The sequence below is a fragment of the Lampetra fluviatilis genome, chromosome 61 (genome assembly GCF_964198595.1).
Source record: "Lampetra fluviatilis chromosome 61, kcLamFluv1.1, whole genome shotgun sequence".
NCBI classification, from domain to species: Eukaryota; Metazoa; Chordata; class Hyperoartia; order Petromyzontiformes; family Petromyzontidae; genus Lampetra; species Lampetra fluviatilis.
Window position 1 is genome coordinate 7,008,733 of NC_136335.1, and position 22,004 is coordinate 7,030,736.

At 46.4% G+C, this 22,004-nt stretch overlaps 1 protein-coding gene across 1 annotated transcript; it reads right to left on the minus strand.

Moving 5' to 3' along the window:
* Positions 1 to 7,261: 7,261 nt before the first annotated feature.
* On the minus strand, positions 7,262 to 16,283 carry LOC144951247 (interferon-induced very large GTPase 1-like). Its single transcript, XM_078881397.1, has 4 exons — positions 16,274 to 16,283; positions 13,201 to 15,821; positions 11,467 to 11,709; positions 7,262 to 7,285 (listed from the first exon to the last, which is right to left on the minus strand). Exons 1-4 carry the CDS (start codon positions 16,281 to 16,283, stop codon positions 7,262 to 7,264), a joined length of 2,898 nt encoding a protein of 965 aa, XP_078737523.1.
* Between the last annotated feature and the right edge of the window lie 5,721 nt (positions 16,284 to 22,004).

Here is a 22,004-nt window from a genome sequence, read left to right on the forward strand (position 1 = left end):
TACCAAATAACTTTGATTTGTTTAATTTATTTGAACAAAGGTTAAAAGTGACTTCCATTTACATGAATGCATGCGTGACATCTGTATTGAAATTAATTTTAGGACTTTTTAAAAGATGCCAGGAGTGTCATCTTTGAACGTTCATCAATTATATTTTGTTTCAAATCATTCCAGGTTCGTGGTCAAGTTTTGTAAATGACTGATTCATGTGGCCTCACAGAAAGAAGACACTATGTAGACAATAATAATAATAGACTCAATATTATCTCTAAAAATACAGAATTAACATGCGTTAATGCCAGTATATTAAAATAAATTAAATAACCCTGTGTGTCCTTACTTGTGGGCCACCCTGAATATATGGGGAGCGGTAGCGCCCCATCGTATACGGTAGCGCACTGCGCTACCGTGAGCCAAGTGACCCGAGTTCGATTCCAGCTCACGACGAGAAACTGTGGTGAATATCTGAGCCGGGCCTCCCTTAGGTCGACTCAGCCTTCAACGAGTAAACTGCTGTCGCGGTTTGTAAAACATGTAACACTGGGGGAGACAAAGGCAGCCGGGCGTGGTGTTGGCAACCCAGCCCCCCCCCCCGACCCTTAAATCGACTCGCTAGGACACGGAGCGTGTGGGAGCGGTTGTTTTGTTGACCCCTGTGGTCGCCCTCGGCTTTACAATCGAGGTTTTTGTTGGGTTAGATCGAGTCAATATAAACGTGTCGTTAAACCCGCCGCCACCCGACACAGCCACTTAGCAAGGTTTGCCACGGAAACGAAACGTGGCCATTTCGTTCCAAGTACAGCACGAACCGGTTTCTTGCAGAGTGAACCAAGGCGGTAACTATAATAGATATTGGACACACACCCCCCCCCCCTCAATATTCAAATATGCTCAAAATGTCTCCCCCAATTTATTGCTATAAAATAGATTTCTGTTTATATGATTGTGGTTATGGTTGTACTTTATTAATTCCCAATTTCTCTGCCATTATATACAATGAAACAAGAAAAGGTAAAACAGATAAAACAGAGCAATGTAATATAATACACTATTAGACATTATTGTAAAAAAATATTAAAAAGTCCATCCTATGTTTTAGTGAATTTTTTATATTTTAGGCAGGAAATTCGTTTTAAAATTTAGATATTTTTTTCTGGGGGGGGACCCCCACACCTCCTGAAAGATTGTATCCCCCCCAATGTTGACTCCATGGCTACGGCCTTAATTTATACTCTCCAACAACGACGCCAATGATGATTTTTAACTGCAGCATGAACACACAGCATGTGCCCTTTGCAAGTCACGGGACACATCCGGCCGCCCTCTGGTGGCGACTGAGCGTGTGGGCCACACTACGACGTGTTACTGCTGCTGCTGGCGAAGTGTCGTACTCCGATTGTAAATGTTGGCTCTCCGACACACCGGTGTGTGCTGTAACTCGTCACGAATTGGCCACGTTCTGTTTACGTGACAAGGGGTCGTCCATAAATGACGTCACGCACCTAGGGGGGGGGGGGGGTCAGACATTTGTGACGATGTGTGACGATGAGGGGGGGGGGGTTGAGAAATGTGACGTCACATAAAAATGCGCAACTTTTAATAAATATAGACAACACGTTCTACTTAATTAAATAGACTTTATAATCAATGTTTTCTTCTACAACATCAGAATGCAGCGCCACATTAAATACGCACTGCAATGACAATAGTTTAAAGCGACTTGAAGCATGTTTTATATTTGTTTTGGGGGGGGCAGAGCTTTGTGACGTCATATTTGAGGGGGGGGGGGGGTCTGACTTTTTGTGACGCCGTGTGACGATGGTGGGGGGGGGGAATCGTCCAAAATCGCGTGACGTCATTTATGGACGGCCCCTAAGCCGTACTGTACTAGTTGGCTGTGTCGCGTGGTGGCTGGTTTAACGACACATTTATATATTGACGCGATCTAACCCAAAGTACCTATATTATGGATGATAATGGTCGCGAAAGCGTCCTCCGTGTTCAACCGCGATGTGTGCCTGCCGCCTGTGCACAGGAGGGTTCATGCAGGACCCAAACCCTGGGCATCCTCGATGGTCCCACGCCACTCAAGTGGATTGCACCTTGGACAAAAACGCCTGATTCTATTGTTCAGATCTAGATTATTATATTCTGCTAATGCCCCAGTTACCTGGTGTTCCATCGCTTCAAACATATCCTTCCACCTGGGTGGCAGGCTGGTGGGGGTGCAGTGGCGATGCTCGTGCCTCGCAGCAAGAGGCGCCTGGGTTTGATTCCCGACTGGAACGTCCATTCTGTGGCGTTTGTACATGTCCTCTCCGCCTGTTCCTCTGAGTGTGTGGGGAGCGGTGGTGTCGTGCTTAGCGCACTGCCGTACGAACCCCGCCACATGAGTTCGATTCCCACTCACGGCCAACGTCATTGATACATATCTGAAACCGGTCCTGGTCTTTCCCTAGGTCAACTCAGCCTCAAATGAGTACCTGGTGCGATGCATAGACATCTCCATGAGGGAGACAAAGGCGGCCGGGCATGGTGCTGGTCACCCACGCATTCATGTGATGTTCTGGCCTTCAGAGGTGCTCGCAAACAACTTGGTGAAGGCTATACGAGGGATCTTATATTCTGAGTGCGAGTGAGTTGAGCGGGTGGCGTTTGTGTGTTGCCTCCACGTTTTGCATGGGATTCCCCCCGGGCCTTCTGGCTTCCTCGCACAGCTAACCACGTGGACACAACGCCATTGGTGTTGGCCAAAGATTCCAATGTTAGCAGGACCCTCCTGAAAAAAGAGTCTACGGACTCAGTGTTGCTGTCCCGGGGAAGCCAGTGGTTGTCTAAATCACAAGGTGATGCCGAGCTGTGGATTCTGTGCGACAGCTTTATTTACCATATGTCCCCGTCTGTTTGCACAGAGAAATAATCACTCTCGTCTCTATGCTCAATGGCTCCGTGACTTAACTTTGCTGTCAATGTTTTTAAAGCGATTTGTCCGACCCAATATTCGTTGCAAGAAATGTATTTAATCGAATGCTTATTTGTGCGTGTGTAGTATTTCCTATCTATGTTGTCATTCATTTGTTTTCGTGCTGGTTTCTATTCGCTTGTCTTGCTCAGTACTTTGTAATTAAGTCGTTTTTTTCATTCTGGTGACCAAATTGAGACTCGTACTGGTCTCTTCAGTTCACACCCGGTTTAACAAGCCAGACATGCGACCTCAGCTTGATGTGGACTGACATTCATTGTTGTTGTTGCTAATTAATACATTGTAGCTTACTTCACGCCAAACAAGTTAAGTAAAACAAGATGCAGGCCAATCAGGCAATTGACATTTCTGGGACAATAATTCCCAGCAGCAACTTTGGTCGAGATTTATTCAAGTGAATGGTGTTGCTGCCACTGCGGTGTGATGGTTTGCATGCTGGACTTGCAATACAGAGTTCACTCAGTTGATCTACCCCGTGTGGCAACTAAGGCCCATGTGAAATCACAAGACCCACGTGTCAATTCAGGCCCACGTGACAATTCAGGCCCACGTGACAATTCAGGTCCACGTGACATCTCAGGCCCACGTGACATCTCAGACCCACGTGGCATCTCAAGCCCATGTGACATCTCAGGCCCACGTGACATGACAAGGCCCGCGTGAGGTCACAGTGGCGCTGTGTGCTCTCGCTCACTTTGCTTACAGAGCGGAGCTCGTGTGCACAGTTCAAGATCCTTCCACATGGACGCCTCCATGGACGTTTTCGCCGGTGGTGATTTCCGCATACCAGGCCCTCAGCTGCAGCGGCGATTTGCGAACCACGCGGCCGGAGATGGTGGTGTGGACATTGGGGCTGTGGCCGGCGCTGGTGCCTTGGTTGATGCCGTGGCTGGTGCCTGGGGCGGTGCTGGGGCCGGGGATGGCGCCGGGGCTGGCGCTGTTGTCGGTGCTGGCGCGGGTGACGCATGGCACAGACGTCGCTGTCGCCCTGCATTTGGCGTGGCGCTGCGCAGAAGCAAGCGGGTCGCTACGATGGCGCTGCGGCGCAACCTGCGCCGTTTCCAGCAGCAACTGCGGAAGCGGCAGCAGATGGGGCGAGCATAGGTGCAGCATCCACGGTAACACCACTGGCGTGTTTTGTCCAATTAGCTTAATCATTTATGTTTGGTTTAGTCCGCGTGGTAACGATTGGACCAAAAATACGTGACGTGAAAACCTCCACCACCCGACACAGTTAAAATATGACATTGTCACTCGGTGCACAAGCGTTGAATGAGGTGCCAATTGCTATTATTTCAGTTCAACTCACTGGTGATTGAGTTTGTAAACAATCCTCAACACCAAACTTAGCAAACGTCGGTATTTTAGCACGAGCATTGCTCCTCCAGCAATGAGTGACGACGTATTTTGCTTGGCTGTCGGGTGGTGGAGGGTTTCATGATACAAATTTGGCCAGATCACTCCTACGTGGCCAAAAACTAAAAACAAAATAATGAATCGTAATATTGGCTAGGGGCCGTCCATAAATGACGTCACACACCTAGGGAGGGGGAGGGGGGTCAGACATTTGTGACAATGTGTGACGAGGGGGGTAGGGGGGTTTGAGAAATGCGACGTCACATCAAAATGCGCAGCTTTAAATAAATATAAACAATATAATTGCTGTAACAACACTAATTTTGATTAATTTTCATTATTAACTATTTGATTATTTAAATTTACTAAGTTCACCTTTTATTTATTCCATGAAGGAACATTTTGCTTCTCCATGGGAGAATGGAGAAGCATAAATTTTGTGAAAAAATTGAATGATTGTTATTAAACATTTACATTTTAATTATTCTACCAGGGCTTTTCATTCTGTGGAATTAATATGTATGTGATTGTTATAATTGTATTCTCCATTTTGCTTTGTTCTACTACAAAGTTTCAAGTATTTTTTATTGTTATAATTACTTTTAATATTTTATAATTATAAAAGAATTTCAATATAATATTCTGAACATCTGCAGTTTTATTTAGACGTTGAATATTTTCAAGTGAATTTTATGCAAAATTTCAGCTTTCCAACGCCTCCTTTTTAATACGTGTTTTCTCCTACAACATCAGAGTGCATCGCCACATTAAATACGCACTACAATGGCAATAGTTTAAAGTGATTTGAAGCATGTTTTATTTTCAAAATGGAATTATGGGCTGGGGGGGGGAAGAGCTTTGTGACGTCAAATTTGAAGGGGGTCTGACTTTTTGTGACGCCGTGGGATGAGGGGGGGGGTCAAAAATCGGCCAAAATCGCGTGACGTCTTTTATGGACGGCCCCCTACGAAAACGGACGATGTGTTCAGTCATTTACGTATACGATTGTAGTTGTAGTGGTTGTGTGGAGTTGATTGTTTTCGTGGTACTGATTGTTACTGCCCTGTGTTTCATTCAGAGCCTGTCGAAACAAAGAATACGAACACAATTTCCCAGACCTGTTGAAGATAAAGACAAAGATAGCCCGTATAGCCTTTTAACGGACTGTTGGGACGAGTGCAGTTCGTGAACACTTCATGAAGGCTGGAATGGCACACGAGGGGGTGGGTGATCAACTGCACGCCCAACCACGAACACTACACAATACAAATAAACCCACAGACCTCCCAACCCACACACACCCACATGTACAAAAGTGCTCAACTGATTGAACTAAATAAACTTGAAAATGGAACTTTATATGGACTGGCATTCACTGTCGTTAATGAACAACATTTACACGGGGCAAGAGTTCTGTTTTTTTTCTTCTGACCAAAATAAATGACACAAAGCCACATCGAGGTCCATCAGCTAAGGGCCTTGAGGGCCAATAACTCCTAAGCGCAACTTTCCTTGAGATGAAGTGAACAGGATTCTATTCTACAGTATTCTTGCGCACGATGGCCGCAATATGTTCAGGAGCTAAACGCCAACGTCTGCTGGCCGTGACGAGAGGGTTTCCGCGAGGGAGTTCCGTGTCGTTCTCATGTTCCTCTTCCGTTGAAGGAGCAGAAGACCACAGTGGTTCACTTACACCACGGCTGGGGAACGTCCGGCCCGCAAAATCATTTGGTGTGGCCCTGCCAAGGCAACCGCAGGCGGGACTCGAGATTCAATAAATCTCGGAGCAAACCTGGAAAAGCAGTTGCGAGTAGCAGCAACATCGTCAACACCAGCTAACATCACTCGCCTCACCAAAGAGAATCAGTTCCAGCCATCACATTAGGGATGAGTTATTCAATGTTTTACCAAATATAACAGGCTAATTTTTAAGTTGATAATTTTGTATGATGTTATAAATATCCAAATGGCCCTTGGCAGAAAAAAGGTTCCCCACCCCTGACTTACGTGGTAAGGTTGGCTAGCAGCAATCCCTCACCAACCGTGGGGGTTAGGCCCCTGAAACCCCTGCCCCTGCCGCCCTGCGGTTGGCAAAACCGTGGTTGGTTGGTTGGCAAGACTAAAGGCGGATGGAAAATAGGGGGTTATGTCCCGCAGCCGGCGTTGATGCTCGTACTGAAGCCTAACTACCGCATCCTACGCATTCAGTAAACTTGAGAACGATATACAGTACTATACAAACACACAGTGACTCTGTATGAACAAAATACAATTTTTACATTCATCGTGAACAAAAAATACATTTAATAACCTTTAATATCAATAGTGAAGTCCAGATAACGTTGACAGTGACGCTGCTGATGACGATGATGTTAGGGGATGGGGGGGGAGGTTGCCCTCCGCTCACACAGCTCAGATGACGTCCTACCGACGCCACAGTCTCTCCAGGCGCGGGACGATCGAGCAAACTCAACCACAACCCTCCTCTCCTTGCCCTCTTCTTCACATTAGGCTTCACCTTCACCACTACTGATGGGGACGAAAAAAATAGTGGCATTGCACAGTAGTTACGGTACAACTTTCACGAGGTATAAATTACAGCACTACTACGATGTAACGTACCGCTGCACAACAACTCAATGACACGGACAAGTACTGTGGCACGCAGGGCAAGCGTGATGGGTAACGCGCTTGCTGCGCCCCTGGTGTGGCAGATGCTTGAACACGGCTGGAGATTTGAAACATACATCACCCCTTCCGGATCACATCAGTAGCCTCACTTTACGCCACAAATACAAATGAAGGCGAGAGACGGAAGCAAGTCTGGACTGCGGCCGGCATAACATCTCTCACTCAGCGATCCTGTCGTCGAATCGCCCGGTTTCAACCTTCTGCACCGCCAATGGTCAACTATCAACCGAATCAACACGTGGCCGATGCAGCCACCTGATGCACAAATGGTGCATCAAACCATTGACCACATTGTAAACACTCCTCCATTGCTGCTGTCTTCACTCCTTTGAAGGAGGAATGGACGCGATCCACTCTGCTTCTCAAAAGAGAATTAAGTGGATTACAAATATCAAAAATTACATCTTAATCAAGGGTAGCAGGGAAAACCAAACCGTGGTTATGCAAAACGCTGTACCGTGGTTGGCAAAAATGGTACACGTAATATTGTGCATCAATACTCGAAACCATGGTTGGCAAAATTGTAGTTGACGAGATATTGCTGTACTGTACATTGAACTTATTTTGCACTGTACGTAGCCAACCGTGCTAATCAGAGGTGCAGGGGAAGGACAACAAACTAAATGCGGTTCTAAAGAAATTCGTTTCCAATGAGATTTAAAAGTGCATAGCTCCAGTGGCTTCCTAATACTATCACTGTGCTCAGGTTGATTGGAGCACCGCTTTGTGTTAATGCCTTAACCAATATGGACGCCCACTAAATAACTTAACCAACATGGACACTCGCTAAGTCAGGGGTGTCCAAACCTTTTGCAAAGAGGGCCAAATTTGATAAAGTGAAGATGCCCGGGGGCCAATAGTTCCTTCTGACATTTTTTAAACCACAAAAGTTACGTGAAAATATACACTGTTAGAAAAAATTTTCATTGTCACAATTACCTTTTATTTTTCAAATGACAATGTAACCAAATATAAGTCACTCAGGCAGACGTGAACAACTCTAAAAACACAATTCTGTCTTTCATTCAGTCAGATAACATTGAACAAACTGTATAGAATACCTTACATTTCCATGAGTTAAATATCTTTGCCTCGTGAACATTTTAAACAGGAGTTATAAGTAATGCAAAGTCGTCTGTTATCATTACACTTTAAAACAAGTTAATTTGCCCTTGTCTTTTACAAGATCTTTCAGAAAGCAATAGTTTGTGTTACATCTACAGGTACATAATATCAACAGTTATAACCAAATATTATTCAAGAGTTTAATAAAAACAAGTGCCATAAGTCCAAGTGCATTAGTGTGCTTTAGGCTTTTCACTGTTAATAGTGACAGATGTTACCGTTCAAAACACTCAATTTCAGATTGATCAAGGAACAGATAACTTGCTGACACTAATGAGAAGGGTGATACTGAGATCTATATTTCAGTAAAGAGACCAGGTCTGATTTCGATTTAAAGCTTTCGTGACTGCAGGGATTCATCTTCTTGGTTCTTTCGGTAAAGTCACGTAGAATGGAAATAATAAAATAATAATAATAAAACAGGTCTGGCTTGAGGGCAGTGGTTGAGATGCGTAAAATGTCACACAAGTGGGAGTCACTCATTCTTGACCTCAATTGGTTCTTGTTTAAGTTCATGACTGAGAATGTTTGCACACACAAATATGTGGAGCCGAATAAGCTCAGCATTTTCTTAGCGAATGACCGCATTTCTGGAAACCTGCTTTTGTCCAGCTGCCGGTAAAAGTCAACAAGAGAACACTGCTGGTGTTTTCTGCGGCACTCATCGTGACAGCTGTGGAGGAGCATCATCAGGGTCCACGGAGAAGGGAGAAGAGAAAAGCAACATGTCCTTTTCAATAACTGCAAAGTCCCAAAAGCGTTTGTTAAATTCCACAGAAAGAGATGCGATAGCTGTTGCATAACTCTTCATTTGCGCAACCGATGTTGTCCTGTGGGAAACTGTCAATGACCTCTTTCAAAGCTGGGAAGTGCGCGGTGCAGGGCTCTGTTTGGGACAAATGTCTTTGGAAAAGTTGCAGTTTGGTTCCAAAGGCCTTGATGTGAGCGTATAGCTGGCTCACCACTTCATCTTTTCCTTGAATATTAACATTCAGTGCATTCAGATGCTTCGTTATGTCAACCAAAAAAGCCAGATTTGCCAGCCATACAGGATCGGACAGTTCTTCCATTGGTTGTCCCTTCTCACCCAATAAATGTCCAATTTCCTCTTTGAGAGAGAAAAATCGCCGCAGTGTGGACCCCCGACTTAGCCACCTCACATCGTTGTGATATATTACGTCACCGTATTCAGCCTGGATGTCACGCAAGAACTGCTGAAACTGTCGGTGGGATAGAGCTTTAGAGCGAATATAATTGATTGCCTTTGCCACTGGTTTCATAACATCGTCAAATTTGAGATGTTTGGTGCAGAGAGCCTGCTGGTGAATGATGCAGTAAAGTTTAATAGCGTTACCTGCTTCTTCGCTGACTTTATTGCAGATCAGTGTGGACAATCAACTTCGCTCACCAGCCATGGCAGGCGCACTATCGGTAATGATCCCAGAAACTTTACTCCATGGTAGTTTCATATCATCAACAGCTTCACAAACAGAAACAAATAAACCTGTTCCTCTGGTTTGCCCTTTAAGGCTTTTGAGGTGAAGCAGCTCCTCTGTCACGTTCATGTTGTCATCAACTCCTCTTTAAAAAATAAGTAGTTGTGCAGTGTCAGATGCATCGGTGCTTTCATCGCAGGCTAATGAGAAATAATCAAAAGCCACTCCCCTGTCCCCCAGTTGTCTCTGAATATCTGACGATATGTCCTCAACTCTCTGTGCCACAGTGTTGCGTGCCAGGCAAACATTAATAAATTCTTGCTTCTTCTCGAGGCAAATGTTCTCCACCATTTTCATGACAGTCTTTGATATAAATGCACCTTCAGTAAAAGGTTTGCCATGTTTAGCTATTAACATGGCCACTTCGTAGCTGATGTTTTCCTTTGACTCACAGGCCCGCGTGAAGAATCGCTGTTGCGATGCCAGAGCAGCTTGGAGTTGCTTCACTTTTTCAGCGCGGTCATTCCCTGTTAGCTTGTCGTATGTTGTAGCATGTTTAGTCTCGTAGTGTCTCTTTACGTTGAACTTCTTAAACAAGGCAACCGTCTCTGTACAAAGTAGACAACACAATTGCCTCGATTTTCAGTGAAGTATTGTAATTCCCACCGCTCCTGTCAACTTTTCTCTTTTATTTGCAGTCGCCACGGCAGAAATGATTCGAGAAGGGTTCTCGGCACGGATGCAGAGCCAGATAGCATTAGGATGGTGCTGCCACCGTGTGGTGAAAGGAGGAATTACATCTTTAAAGTTTTATGATTTATTTATTCTGACAGAGCTAGCGAGCCATAAATAACACATTATAAGACCGAAGCTGCGGGCCGTATGAAATCTGACCACATGCCGTGATTGGCCCACGGGCTGGACTTTGGACATGCCTGCGCTAAGTTATTTATTTAGCGAGTGTAGGAACTGGAGTCTTGGTGGAGGAACTGGAGTCTTGGTGGAGGAACTGGAGTCTTGGGAGAGGAACTGGAGTCTTGGTGGAGGAATTGGAGTCTTGGTGGAGGAACTGGAGTCTTGGTGGAGGAACTGGACTCTTCCAGTCATCTCAATTAGTTGTCCCATAACATCTGGATCTGTCCCATCGCCTCCACACTTCACTTATCTCATCTGCAGTGGTTTCGCAGATTATAGATAACGTGATGAAATAAAATGATAAGATGATTTTCATATGTTTAATAGCTGATTGAAGTATTTTTGTTAAAGGAATTAATAATAAAAATTGCAGGCCAATATCATTATCCACGAAGTTTGCTATTCTCGAGTATCTCCGTAACGCATCCCTCATCGCGAATAACGAGGAAAGACTTAACACATTCTTATGAATTCCATGTGTTGGGTTATTTAATAAAATTTTGACCCCACTGAAATGCATTCGATAAGAAAACACTCTGCGGACCCTCGATTAGGGCGATCAAGGGTCTTGGGCTTGCCACTATTTCAGCAGTCAGAGGTTTTTGTATTTTTTGAGGGCGGTTTTGTTGTGATGGTAATTGGGCTCTTTTGTTTCACCCATTTGATGATCTTGTCCAACACACCAGTCCGACCAAAATATCTTTCACTCAAATCATCCTCCACACATTGCCTTGTAACCATTCCCCATTCAGCAGGTATTTTCGCATTGCCAACCCCATAATGCTGGGCCAACTGCTCGTTGAATTGGTGCAAGACTAACTTCCAGAAGAGGGGATTTTCCATGTCTGGATCTGGTGGGATGTCCCAGGTTTTAGAAAACGTATTGAATTTTACGGGCATCTTTCCCGTGTCTGCGTTGTAAAACGTATGCTCACCCATCCGTTCATTCTTTTTCCGCACCATGGAGGTGGTGCACACGTCGCACATGAATGTCCCGTCGTGATGCCTCCAGCCCTTGAACCCCTGGGGATAGTGAACCGTGGCCGCGTGCTCCCTGTGGTTGCCTCCGCCGCGATCGCAGGGAGCTCCACACAGTGGGCACTGCTGACCGCAGCCTCGCAGCATCCACAGCAGCTGCCGATGTGGTCTCACGCGAAGGTCTTTCAGTGTCTTCTCAACGTCGCAGGTGTCACTGCAGTTTGGCTGCACTTCGCAAATGACCGCCCCCAGGTGGGTGACGACTGCGGCCGAAAGTCTCTCAAGGCTTTGGGCGTCAACGAGGGGGTACAGATCGAACATTCTCAGCAGCTCCACGTGCTGGAACACGACGTCTTTGTCGAGTAATTTTTTTAGGCTGTGGAAGAGATCGGCTACAGTTGCTGGGATGGGTTGTGCTGCCTTCGCTGCCGTCACTGAGTTCTCAATTTTTGATTTGACTTCTTCTAAAATGTTTTTTTTCTCCAGGCAGATGTTATGCCAGTTTAAGAATTTACATTGCTTGCAAATGTGGATGACATAGTTCTTCACCCAGTCGTGTGTGACATCTTCATGAGAGCGTATGAAATTTAAAAAAAGGGCAAAGTCTTCCTCCATGAGCACGTATAAGAGGACGTTCATCTGTAGGTGTTTACGACTCGAAAATGCGTTGCTTTTTTCTCTGATCATTTTCACGAGCCTTGTCCCCAAATGCTGATGGATAATTCTCCCAAGGGCCGGCTTGATGAAACATTGACTAAAGGCGGCAGCGATGTTCTGTATTTCATTCCCACTTTGGCACATTTGCCCCAAAAGGTCCCGGGCAGTGCTCCTTATGTCTGACAGTTTGTGCTCCAGTAGCGCCTCGTCCAGTCGCGTGAATGCTTCTACAGCGATAGAACAAACGTACAGCTTGATGTCAACTTTGAGTGGAGCATTGCACCCTTTGTACTCTGCGTTCAACAGCGAATCAATGTGCGCCAGTAGCTCGTCCCACTGCTTGGAACTGTAACTGATCTTCGTGCTGGCATAGCCTTCTATAAAGGCGGTGCAATCTCTCACGACATCACCTACGAAGGTGGAGAGGCTCGTCCATGAACGGTGCATTTCACTTGTTGACAGTTTGTGTTCCGTGTCCCTGATGACGAATGCTGTTTTCCCCAAGTCGCACAATGGTCCAGCACTTAAGCGTTTTCGACAATTGTCATCTTTGGACAATATTTTTTTTACATCAGCTTCTATTTCCTCATTTTTAAGCAAAGACACTGACTCTGACCAAATTCGACTGAAATCACCTTGAAAAGAGTTTTCGGAAAGTTCAGCGCAATTGTTTTTGTAGTTCTGCAGGAGTTGTTGAATGCACTTAACGATCCGTTGTGTGAAGTGGCTTACCACGAACGCATGATAGTGTTGGCTATTTTCACGCCTATCATATTTTTGAAGAGCTTCAACACGTTTATTTTTATACGTTTCAAGAGCTTCAAAAATAATTTTTTCTGTAAACATTCTGTAACTGTCCAAAAAGTCTTTTTTGTATTTCAGAAGCAAGTGCAAATCTTTAGATTTGTCAAATATATCCTGTAATAGCATTTCAAATTGCCCTTGGTTTTCTGAAAGTTCCTTCTTCAATTTGCTTTCGAGTTCAGCACACAACTCGTCAAGCTCCGTGGGTTTTGAGTTCGAGATTCTGTTTTCTGCGACGTTCAGCCAGGAATTTACCCTGTCGCTGAGCTTCTCCTCCCAGGCAGAGTACTCACTGCACAGTTGGATGTAGGGGTTGATAACATGGAAGTTCTTGAAACTGAACATAAATATTTCTTTATTCATAGCGGTCCATATGATGTTCAACCAATCACTGAACTCTGACAGAGTGTGAGTGGATTTCTTGGATTTAAACTTTTCCAAGATGTACTTCTGTAGATCAAGCACTTTGTCACTGTACTCGGAACTGATGGGCTTCACCAGCAAGCCGCTGGTCCAGAGCTCCGGCAAGTAGAAGTTGTCGTTGACCACGTCGTACTCCATGAATTCAGAGAACTGCTTGACTAATTCCTTGCCCTCAAGCTTCGTCACCACAGCCGTGCTCTCTTCCAGCAGCTTGCGGATGCTTTCCCGACCCTCTGCGTTTTTGTCGTGTACGGACAGATCCCCCGAGCACTGGTGGATAAACAGGCAGGAGGGCTTCCTCCCGGCATCAATCATCCGTATAATGGCGTGGAGGGCGGTCTTGAGGATGTCCTTCAGCTCCTCTGCGTTCTCCACCCTGAGGTTGAACAGCACCATGTCGCTCAGGCCGATGAGCAGCGTGGCCAGCTCGGCGTCGCGCTCTACCGTCGGACGGCGTGGTGAGACCTCCGGGGCCCTCAGCCCCTCCGAGTCGATCACCAGGAAGAAGTCACAGCGCAGTGTCTCCCTCAGGAGGTCGTCTACGCGCACCAGATGCGCGAACATTCCCCGCGTGCAGCGGCCGCTGCTCACGGCGAACTGGAGGCCGAACATGATGTTGAGGAGGGTGGACTTTCCTGTGCTCTGCACGCCGAGCACAGACAGCACGAGAACGCGCACCTCTTCGCCGAGCATGCGGCGGACTTCGTCCAGGACGTCCGTCACCCAATCCATTGGGATGCAGCCAGCATCGCCGTCCATGAGCTCCATGGGAAAGCCGTCGAGGAGGAGCTGCGCCATGACCGACGGCAGCGCCGGGGATCCGGGGGGAGCCGCGTCGCAAGCTTTGGACGCCTCGTAGATCTGTGCCAATTCTCGCATGAAATGCTCCACACCCAGTGAAGGCAACAGTCCTGGGGTTCTTGACAACGAATCGAGTTCTACTTTCAAGCACTGAAGAAAGAGCAGGTTCGTTTTGGATGGCTTTGTTAGTTCGTGGACAAATATCTCCATTGGCGGGGAGAGCTCCAGCTTGGACTGCTGCTCCCGAAGTTTGCGTTTCTCTGTCTCGATCTTCGCGCGGTATTCTTCACAACTCCCCTTGCTGATCTTGTTCCGGCACCACTGCTCTTTGTCTAGGTCTGCCCAGTCACGCCACAGCTTGTCCTGACGCGGAAGCATCATCTCTTTGATGGAGCACGTGCCGTGTTTCGTGATGTAATCTGTGACGTTTTTTACCGACTCTCTGATGATGCGCAGATCATTTTCCCCTTCATCAATGACGATATTAAGCGCTGCGGCAGTCCCAATGGCTTCTTGCAAACTATTCTTCTTGGACTCGATGTTCCTCACGGCGCCAACGACGAATTTTTTAAACGTTTCCTTGAACGCATTACTTCTGAAATCTTTCCCAAAAAAAACGTTATTTTCTTCCAATTTCAGATGTTTGCCGACGCACAGTAGGTTTTTGTTTGTTTCCTCCTCTGCAGCTCTTTCCGAGTCTAGTACAAGAAATGGCTTTGAATTCTGCTCGAAGTTTGAGGTCAAAAAGGTGCGTTCGCGTTCTCCAAGTTCCTCCACGAATACGAAGAGCGCCCCCGATGTCATTTTCAAGAATTGGAATTGGGTCAGGCTATCTTTAGCATCACCACGAAGATTTAAAATGGCAACTATATCTGGGAAGAGGTCAGAGTTTTCATTGCCGCGTGGCAGGCTAAAGCAAACCTCCACCACACCGTTTGAAATGTTTCTTGGCAAATCCCTGCATATCATGTTTTGGTGAACGAATAAATCGTGCGGGCTATTGCTCAGGAACATGTTGAGGACCTCCGATTTGGACACTTTGCAGTTCCCGATCCGTACGAAGGATACCATGGGCATCTGCGCTCTGGCCATGGAATCTTCGACATGGCCTCGGCTGCTCATTTTGCCGTGAGGTCTCCAAATATGAGTCACGGAACGCATGGCCCACAGCAAGAAGGTGAGTTTGCCTTTGTTGGAGTCGGGCAGCAACAGTGGCAATGCAAATTGGCACAGAGACATCTTGACCATAATCGCCTGTTGCAAGCACCGGTCAGCACACAGGAAGACCGCCGCTGTCAGATCCAATATGCTGATAGAATTACGCCCAAGGGTTGTGGCTGTGTGGCATTTGGTTAGAAACGCGAACTCGCTTTCAGGTTCTGCCGGCTGGGCCTCAGCTAAAACGTTCCCGGAGCTGAGCTCTGTCGTTCGAGAATTTGAATTTGCCGCAAAAATGCCGTGAAGGAAGTGCATGGCGACGTCTTGCAAGGAGTTTGGCTGCTCCCTCTTGGTGTTGCTTACCGATACTTGTAAGACGTCCTTGAGTGAGAGTTTTTGTGGGTAATACTTCCACAGGTCAAGGTCTTCCAGGAGAGTTTGAAAAGTGGATTTGTTTTTGGCACAATGGGCAAGGCCACGCGGTGCGGAGAGAGCTGCAGTGCTGCCAGATTTAAAGAAAGGGGAGAACGAATAACGTCACGAATGTTAATTACACTCTTGACGAATTTACTCAGAATTATAATATTTATTTTAACTAAACCTTTAATTACATTGTACCACGTGTAAAGCTGTATAGCTCTTTATGCACACTTTTATTGACCTCGCCTTGTTGTCTTGTTATTTTCTTTCAAATCTTTGGATCTACGAACTCGTCTCGCGTGGCAATTTAAGATTTCATTAAAAAAAACGATCCAGGTCCCACCGATTCCTGGGCCTATTTGTGTTTTTACTTTATTTTAATAATTAACGCTCTTACAATCTGTCACCCACCCCCCCCCCCCCATATTAAATCACGAATGGTTGCGCCCAGCAATGTGGGGGAACGTCTTGTCCAATCACAGCGGCTGTTGGGGAGCCTATGACCAATGAAAGGCGCTTATCTCACCGCTCGGCATGGCACCGAAGTGGCCCGCTGTGGCTCCCTCTTAGCGCGCTACCAACAATGCCAATACTAATTACTATTGCTGAAATAATGACGGAGTTATAGTCTTAATAAATAGTATTATCGTTTGCTTTGTCACTCCCATTCCAACGCGCCGAGCAGGTGAACCGTGATCATGATTTACAACTAAACGTCATCCCTATTTTCATTGCTGAAATGTTCTCATGATTGTTGATTAAAGTTTTTTCAGTTAAAGGGCTAAATCTATGCACTATAAACACTGTGTCGCGATATGCACCATTGTGCATATGCGCGCATTGCTACACCATTGCAGTCTAGATGTGTCTTACCGTCTTTCATACAGTACAGTACTTAATGATGGCAAATACGATAATTAAACGCGTCATACGTATCGTGTTGTTCTAAATGTAATTTCACTACTTTGAAATCGGGGTGATCATTGTTCAAATTGTAATAGCCATTCTTTGTGCTGCGTGCTATCAACCTTTAATTTCATAGACAGTTGTATATCAATGTGCATGGCTTTATTTATTGTAGGTTCAAGGGTTGACATCGGCAAGCCATCATTGTTTATCTCTACAGGGTCATACAATAGGGACCACTTTGTGCGAAGTTCCTGCCATAGCAATTTGGAATTTCGATGCCGACCCTGATGCCCGCTGTATGTTTGGAGTGTTCACGTTCTCCCCGTGGTCGCAGGGATTTTTCTCCGGGTCCTCCGGTCTTCCCTCCACAATTAGAAACATGTGCTTCGAGTATTTGGCTGCTATAAATAACCACATGGTGATAAGCCACTTCGTTGAGCTATCATTTGTGGCCAGGTTACTTCTGAAGAACATCTATATCGTTCTAGCGGGTCTTACCTGGAAATATAGCATAACAGTTGAAAAGTTAAACTATATTTAAAGGAAAAAAATAGGTATAAACACAAGTTTTCAACGCACACCCTTTTATTAGCACTCAAAAGTAGAAATTTTATTATTTTGAGTCCAGAATTAATACAATTTCATGTGCTAAATAAAAGTGGGTGGCTTCCTTTCGATGTGTTTAAATGTATTTATGCAAGCCACCCACTTTTATTTAGCACATGTAATTTGATTAATTCTGGGGTCAAAATAATGTATTTTAAAATGTTGAGTTCAAATAAAAGTGCGGGCATTCAAAAACTTGTTTGTGACCTAATTTATTTTCAGAAGTGACCTGGTCATCACAAATGGTGGCTCAACGAAGTGGCTTATCGCGTGGAAATGTACAGCGGCCAAATCCTCCTGAACGCGTGGTGACGTCCGTTCTACACGTGGAGAGACAAACCAGACGACCCGGAGACACGTTCACGCGACCACCACGGGGAGACAGAGAGACGCAGAATCCAAAAAGACAACAACAGCGGAAGCAGACATCGTCAGGGTGGGGATCAAACCCACGACCTCCTACACACCAGGCGAGGGAGATAACATTTCCTGGCAAGGGGGATATAGAACCTAGAGGGATAGGACCAATAGGAACAGTACCAATAGGGAACGTCCCAATAGAAACAGTACCAATAGGAATAGTACCAATAGGAAGATTACTAACGGGAATAGTGCCAAAAGGGAGAGTGGCAACATGAATAGTCCCAATAGGAATAGTGCCAATATGAATACTGTCAATAGGGATAATACCAATAGGATTAGTACGAACAGGAATGGTCCCAATATGAATACTGTAGTAGCAAAATGTATAGTCTCAATAGGAATAGTGGCAATCGGAATATTACCAAAATAGGAAGAGTACCTGCTAAACCGAGGTTGTTGTGGGTGTTCGACCGGATCCTCATCGCCATCCGTGGCTGGGTCGTCTTGAGTGAGTGCCCCTAGAACGACAGCGTGCTTGTTGGTTAGTTGACATGCGATCGCACAGCGGCTGAGCTTGCCTTGACTCTCGCGCTCTGGGTTACAAATGCACTTAGCCTGCGATCAACATCCTCGCTGCAGCAGTGGCAGTGGCTTATGGCTGGCTGTAGAACAAAGATGGCCACTGTATCGTGCGCTTTCAGATGCTATATACACTACATTATATACTACAATACACTTCACTATACACCACCCTACGATATGTGATGCCACAACATCGCAGCACCCCCGTCCCCCCCCCCCACAATCGCACCCTGGCCCCACACCCCGCCACACCAGCCCCTATTGCCCCGACGATTGAATAAACTCACACACACCTAGTGTCTTGATTAGGATCGACCGGTCTCATTGTCGGGTGTTACTTCGCGGATTCCTCTGAGGAATGTCCAATGGTTTTCTGACACCAGGAATTTGGCTCAACCCAACAGGGCAGTCTCCATCGCAATGCCCCTGAATTGGCTTCATAGTGTATGGGCGCAATAATGATTAATGGGTCGGCTGCCATCTTCTCTTCTTCTTCTTTCTTATTATATATAAAAGTCTCCGCGTGCTCGCACTTGCGGGGGATTTGGCTCTCGGACGGTGGGGTTTAAGATATAAATAATTTGCCAGCCGGCACGCCCTAAGCCCCGTGGTGGGAATAGGCCATCCTAAATGTTTCTAACCAGTGAAGATGTTCCATTAGGGGGGCGCAAGCGTAGAGAAGAGAGGGAATGACCGTGGCCGAGAAGACCTGAAGCTTCATGCGGAGTGATAGACCAGGTAGCTTCCACACAGTGTTACGCAACCAATGAAAAGATAATGTGGCTCGACCGTTTTGGAGTGAGACCTCTGCTGCTAAACCGGAGCCGGTCATTAGCACACTGGCAAGGTATGGGAAACTCTCCACTGTCTCCACAACTGCCCCATCACCAACTGGAAGTTGTGGGGGTGGAGTGTCCGATGGTAGAAAATACCCAGGCAGGTGCTTAGTTTTGGTGGGGCTGATGGTAAGGCCCCACCTCTTGGTGGCAAGCTCCAGGTTCAGCAGCAGCGCCTCCAACTCCTCCTCTGAGTGAGCAGCAATTACCAGATCATCGGCATACATAACATGGTTGAGCAATAGGGAGCCATCCCTTGACCGCACCTGGGCAATGATCAGCCTCCCATTGTATTTGTACCAGATGGAAATTCCTCCGGTACAGCTATTGAAGGCTTCACGAACTACGTCGTCAAAATATATGTAAAAAAATTTGGGAGTCAGAGGACATCCCTGTTGCACCCCAAGGTGGACAGGGAATGGCTCTGACTCCCGGCCACGTAGTTTACCTGGGCACGCTCACCATCATGAAGGTCCTTAATGATCGTGAGCAGAGGGTCAGGGACTCCGAAAGCATGAATAACAACCCCGAGCCCAGGCCTACTGATGGTATCATAGGGCTTGACCAGGTCAATAAAGCAGAGATGTAGGTCTTGTTGAAATTCCCTACATCTCTGCTGTAGCAGACGGACAAAAAATATGGCATCTGTGCAGGACTGCCCTTTCCTGAAACCGCATTGGGGCTCCACAAGTCTCTCCTTAGCGTGCCTAGCAAGGCAATGTTGAATAATCTGTGCCAGGACCTTTCCCGGCACACTGAGGTGTGAGATGCCCCTGTAGTTGTTACAGTCTGTGCGGTCCCCCTTCTTAAAGAGGGGGACCAGCAGGGCATCCTTCCAATCCTGCGGAACCCGTCCAATGGTCCAGACTGTTGTTATGATGTCATGTAGGGCAGTCTGTGCACAACGGCCACCCTCCCTCAACATTTGGCTTGTGAGATTATCTCTGCTCGGTATCTTTCCTAGTCTTAGATTCTGGATCGCCTTCAGTACTTCCTCAACAGATGGCACCTCAGCCAGCCATTCCCAGGGGGTGACTTCCTCCTCCAATATTTGAGGCACCGCATCCCCACTTTGTCCCACGTTGTTTTCCTGGCTGAGGGATTTCCCCTCCCCCAGGACCTCACAGAAATGCTCAGCAAATCTGCAAACTTGTTGCTGGGGGTTGGAGATTTGATCACCGTTCTTTCCCCTAATGATGGTAATAGGTGTGGTACTGCAGGTTACTCTTTTTGTATGGAATTAAAGAGCGATTTGTGATCGCAGGCCATTGAGGCAGACTCCATCTTCTCAGCAACATGCAACCACCAACCATCCTTGCAGTACCTCACGGCTCTCCGAATCTCCGAGCGAAGGCTGCGGTAAGCCTCCTCATTCTCTGACGTGGGATGCTGTAGCCAATGAGAGTGGACCAGTCGCTTTTTCTCAGCCAGCTTGAACACCTCCTTTGTCAGCCAGGGTCTCTGGGGAAGTCTGGACTGTGTACCCAAAGCAGCCATTGCAGATGCATGAACTACATTCCAAAACCTCGCCCATTTCCCCTCGACATCAGGAGGAGTGGGGGACGATGCCAACCCCAACCGCAAGCGATGATGAAATTCTCTCTTGCAGCTTTCATCAGCTCGCTGAGACCATGCCACTAACGGTTTGAATGGGGTCCAGGGCCGGATTAAGGCACGGGCTGTCGGGGCTGCAGCTCAGGGGCCTCTGCCAGCTGGAAGGCCTCCAGAGATGACGTGAAAAGTTATTTCATTTGTGAATGCTGAATTTTATTTGTTGTTAGCCTTGTAAAATAACTTTTATTTTATTTTTACTTTGTTTTCCTTTTGAAAATATTACTGGGGGCCTCACAGTACCTGCAGCCCAGGGGCCTTGTTCTGCCTTACGGCAGGTGTTTGCCTCAAGGCAGGTGGGGGGTGTGTGTACACAGGAATTTCCTGTTTTGATGCAGTACAAAATGGAGGCACAAATAAAATCTCCGTGAAGACAGGTGTATCTTTTCATTGTGGGACTTTAAGAAGCATTGTCTTTAAGTTCGTTTATGTTCTTATAATAATGGGAATGCTGTTATAATGTTAGAATGGATGTTATAATGCTGTAAATGCCTTTATAATGCTGGTACATTTTTATGATAAATATGAGGCCAAATTAACAACGAAGCCTGCCACTTGCCTTATTGTGAATGTTATATGTAATTGAATAAGTCGAGTCAGACTTGTACCCATGTAACCTTATTGCGATCTTGAGAGCAAGGATGACGAAATATCTCATCCACAGTTCAGTGTTATGTGTAGTGCTGTACATTGAATTTTTTCATATTTTAGGCAGAAAAATAGTTTTTAAATTTAGATTTTTTTTTCTGGGGGGGGACCCCTAGACCCCCTGGAAGATTTGCCCCCCCCCAATGTTGACTCCATTGCTACGGCCTTGGCTGAAGGCCACGGATGTTGTAGCAATAAGGCAGGGTTTCTGTGTGGCATTGCTGGGGCTGGGGCTAAATCGCAACAACCACACTTCCCGTCATCTAAGGTGAGAGCAAAATAAAGACCTAAAACCCATTAAATCTGCGTGAGCCTTGGGTTGTTGTGCCCTCGCCTCCCAACAATCACCAACCTCCCCACACCACACTTCCTCCTGGCGGACTTCATTTCATTTGTGACGCCAGAATTGGTTACCCACGTCACGCCCTTGGACACACAGAGACCCATATTCATAGAGACACACCGAGACAAAGATACCCACAGAGACAGACCCATAGAAATACATTGAGGTCCATAGAGACCCAGATACTTATCGAGACGCATAAGACTCTAAACGCGCGATGTTGATTCTAAACGTGGAGAGAGAAACCGAACAAATCCATGCGACTGCCATGGGGAGAGACGCAGACTCGCACATAGAAAAGAGCAGCAGCAGGCATCGTCAGGGTGGAGATTGAACCCATGACATCCTGCACACCAGGC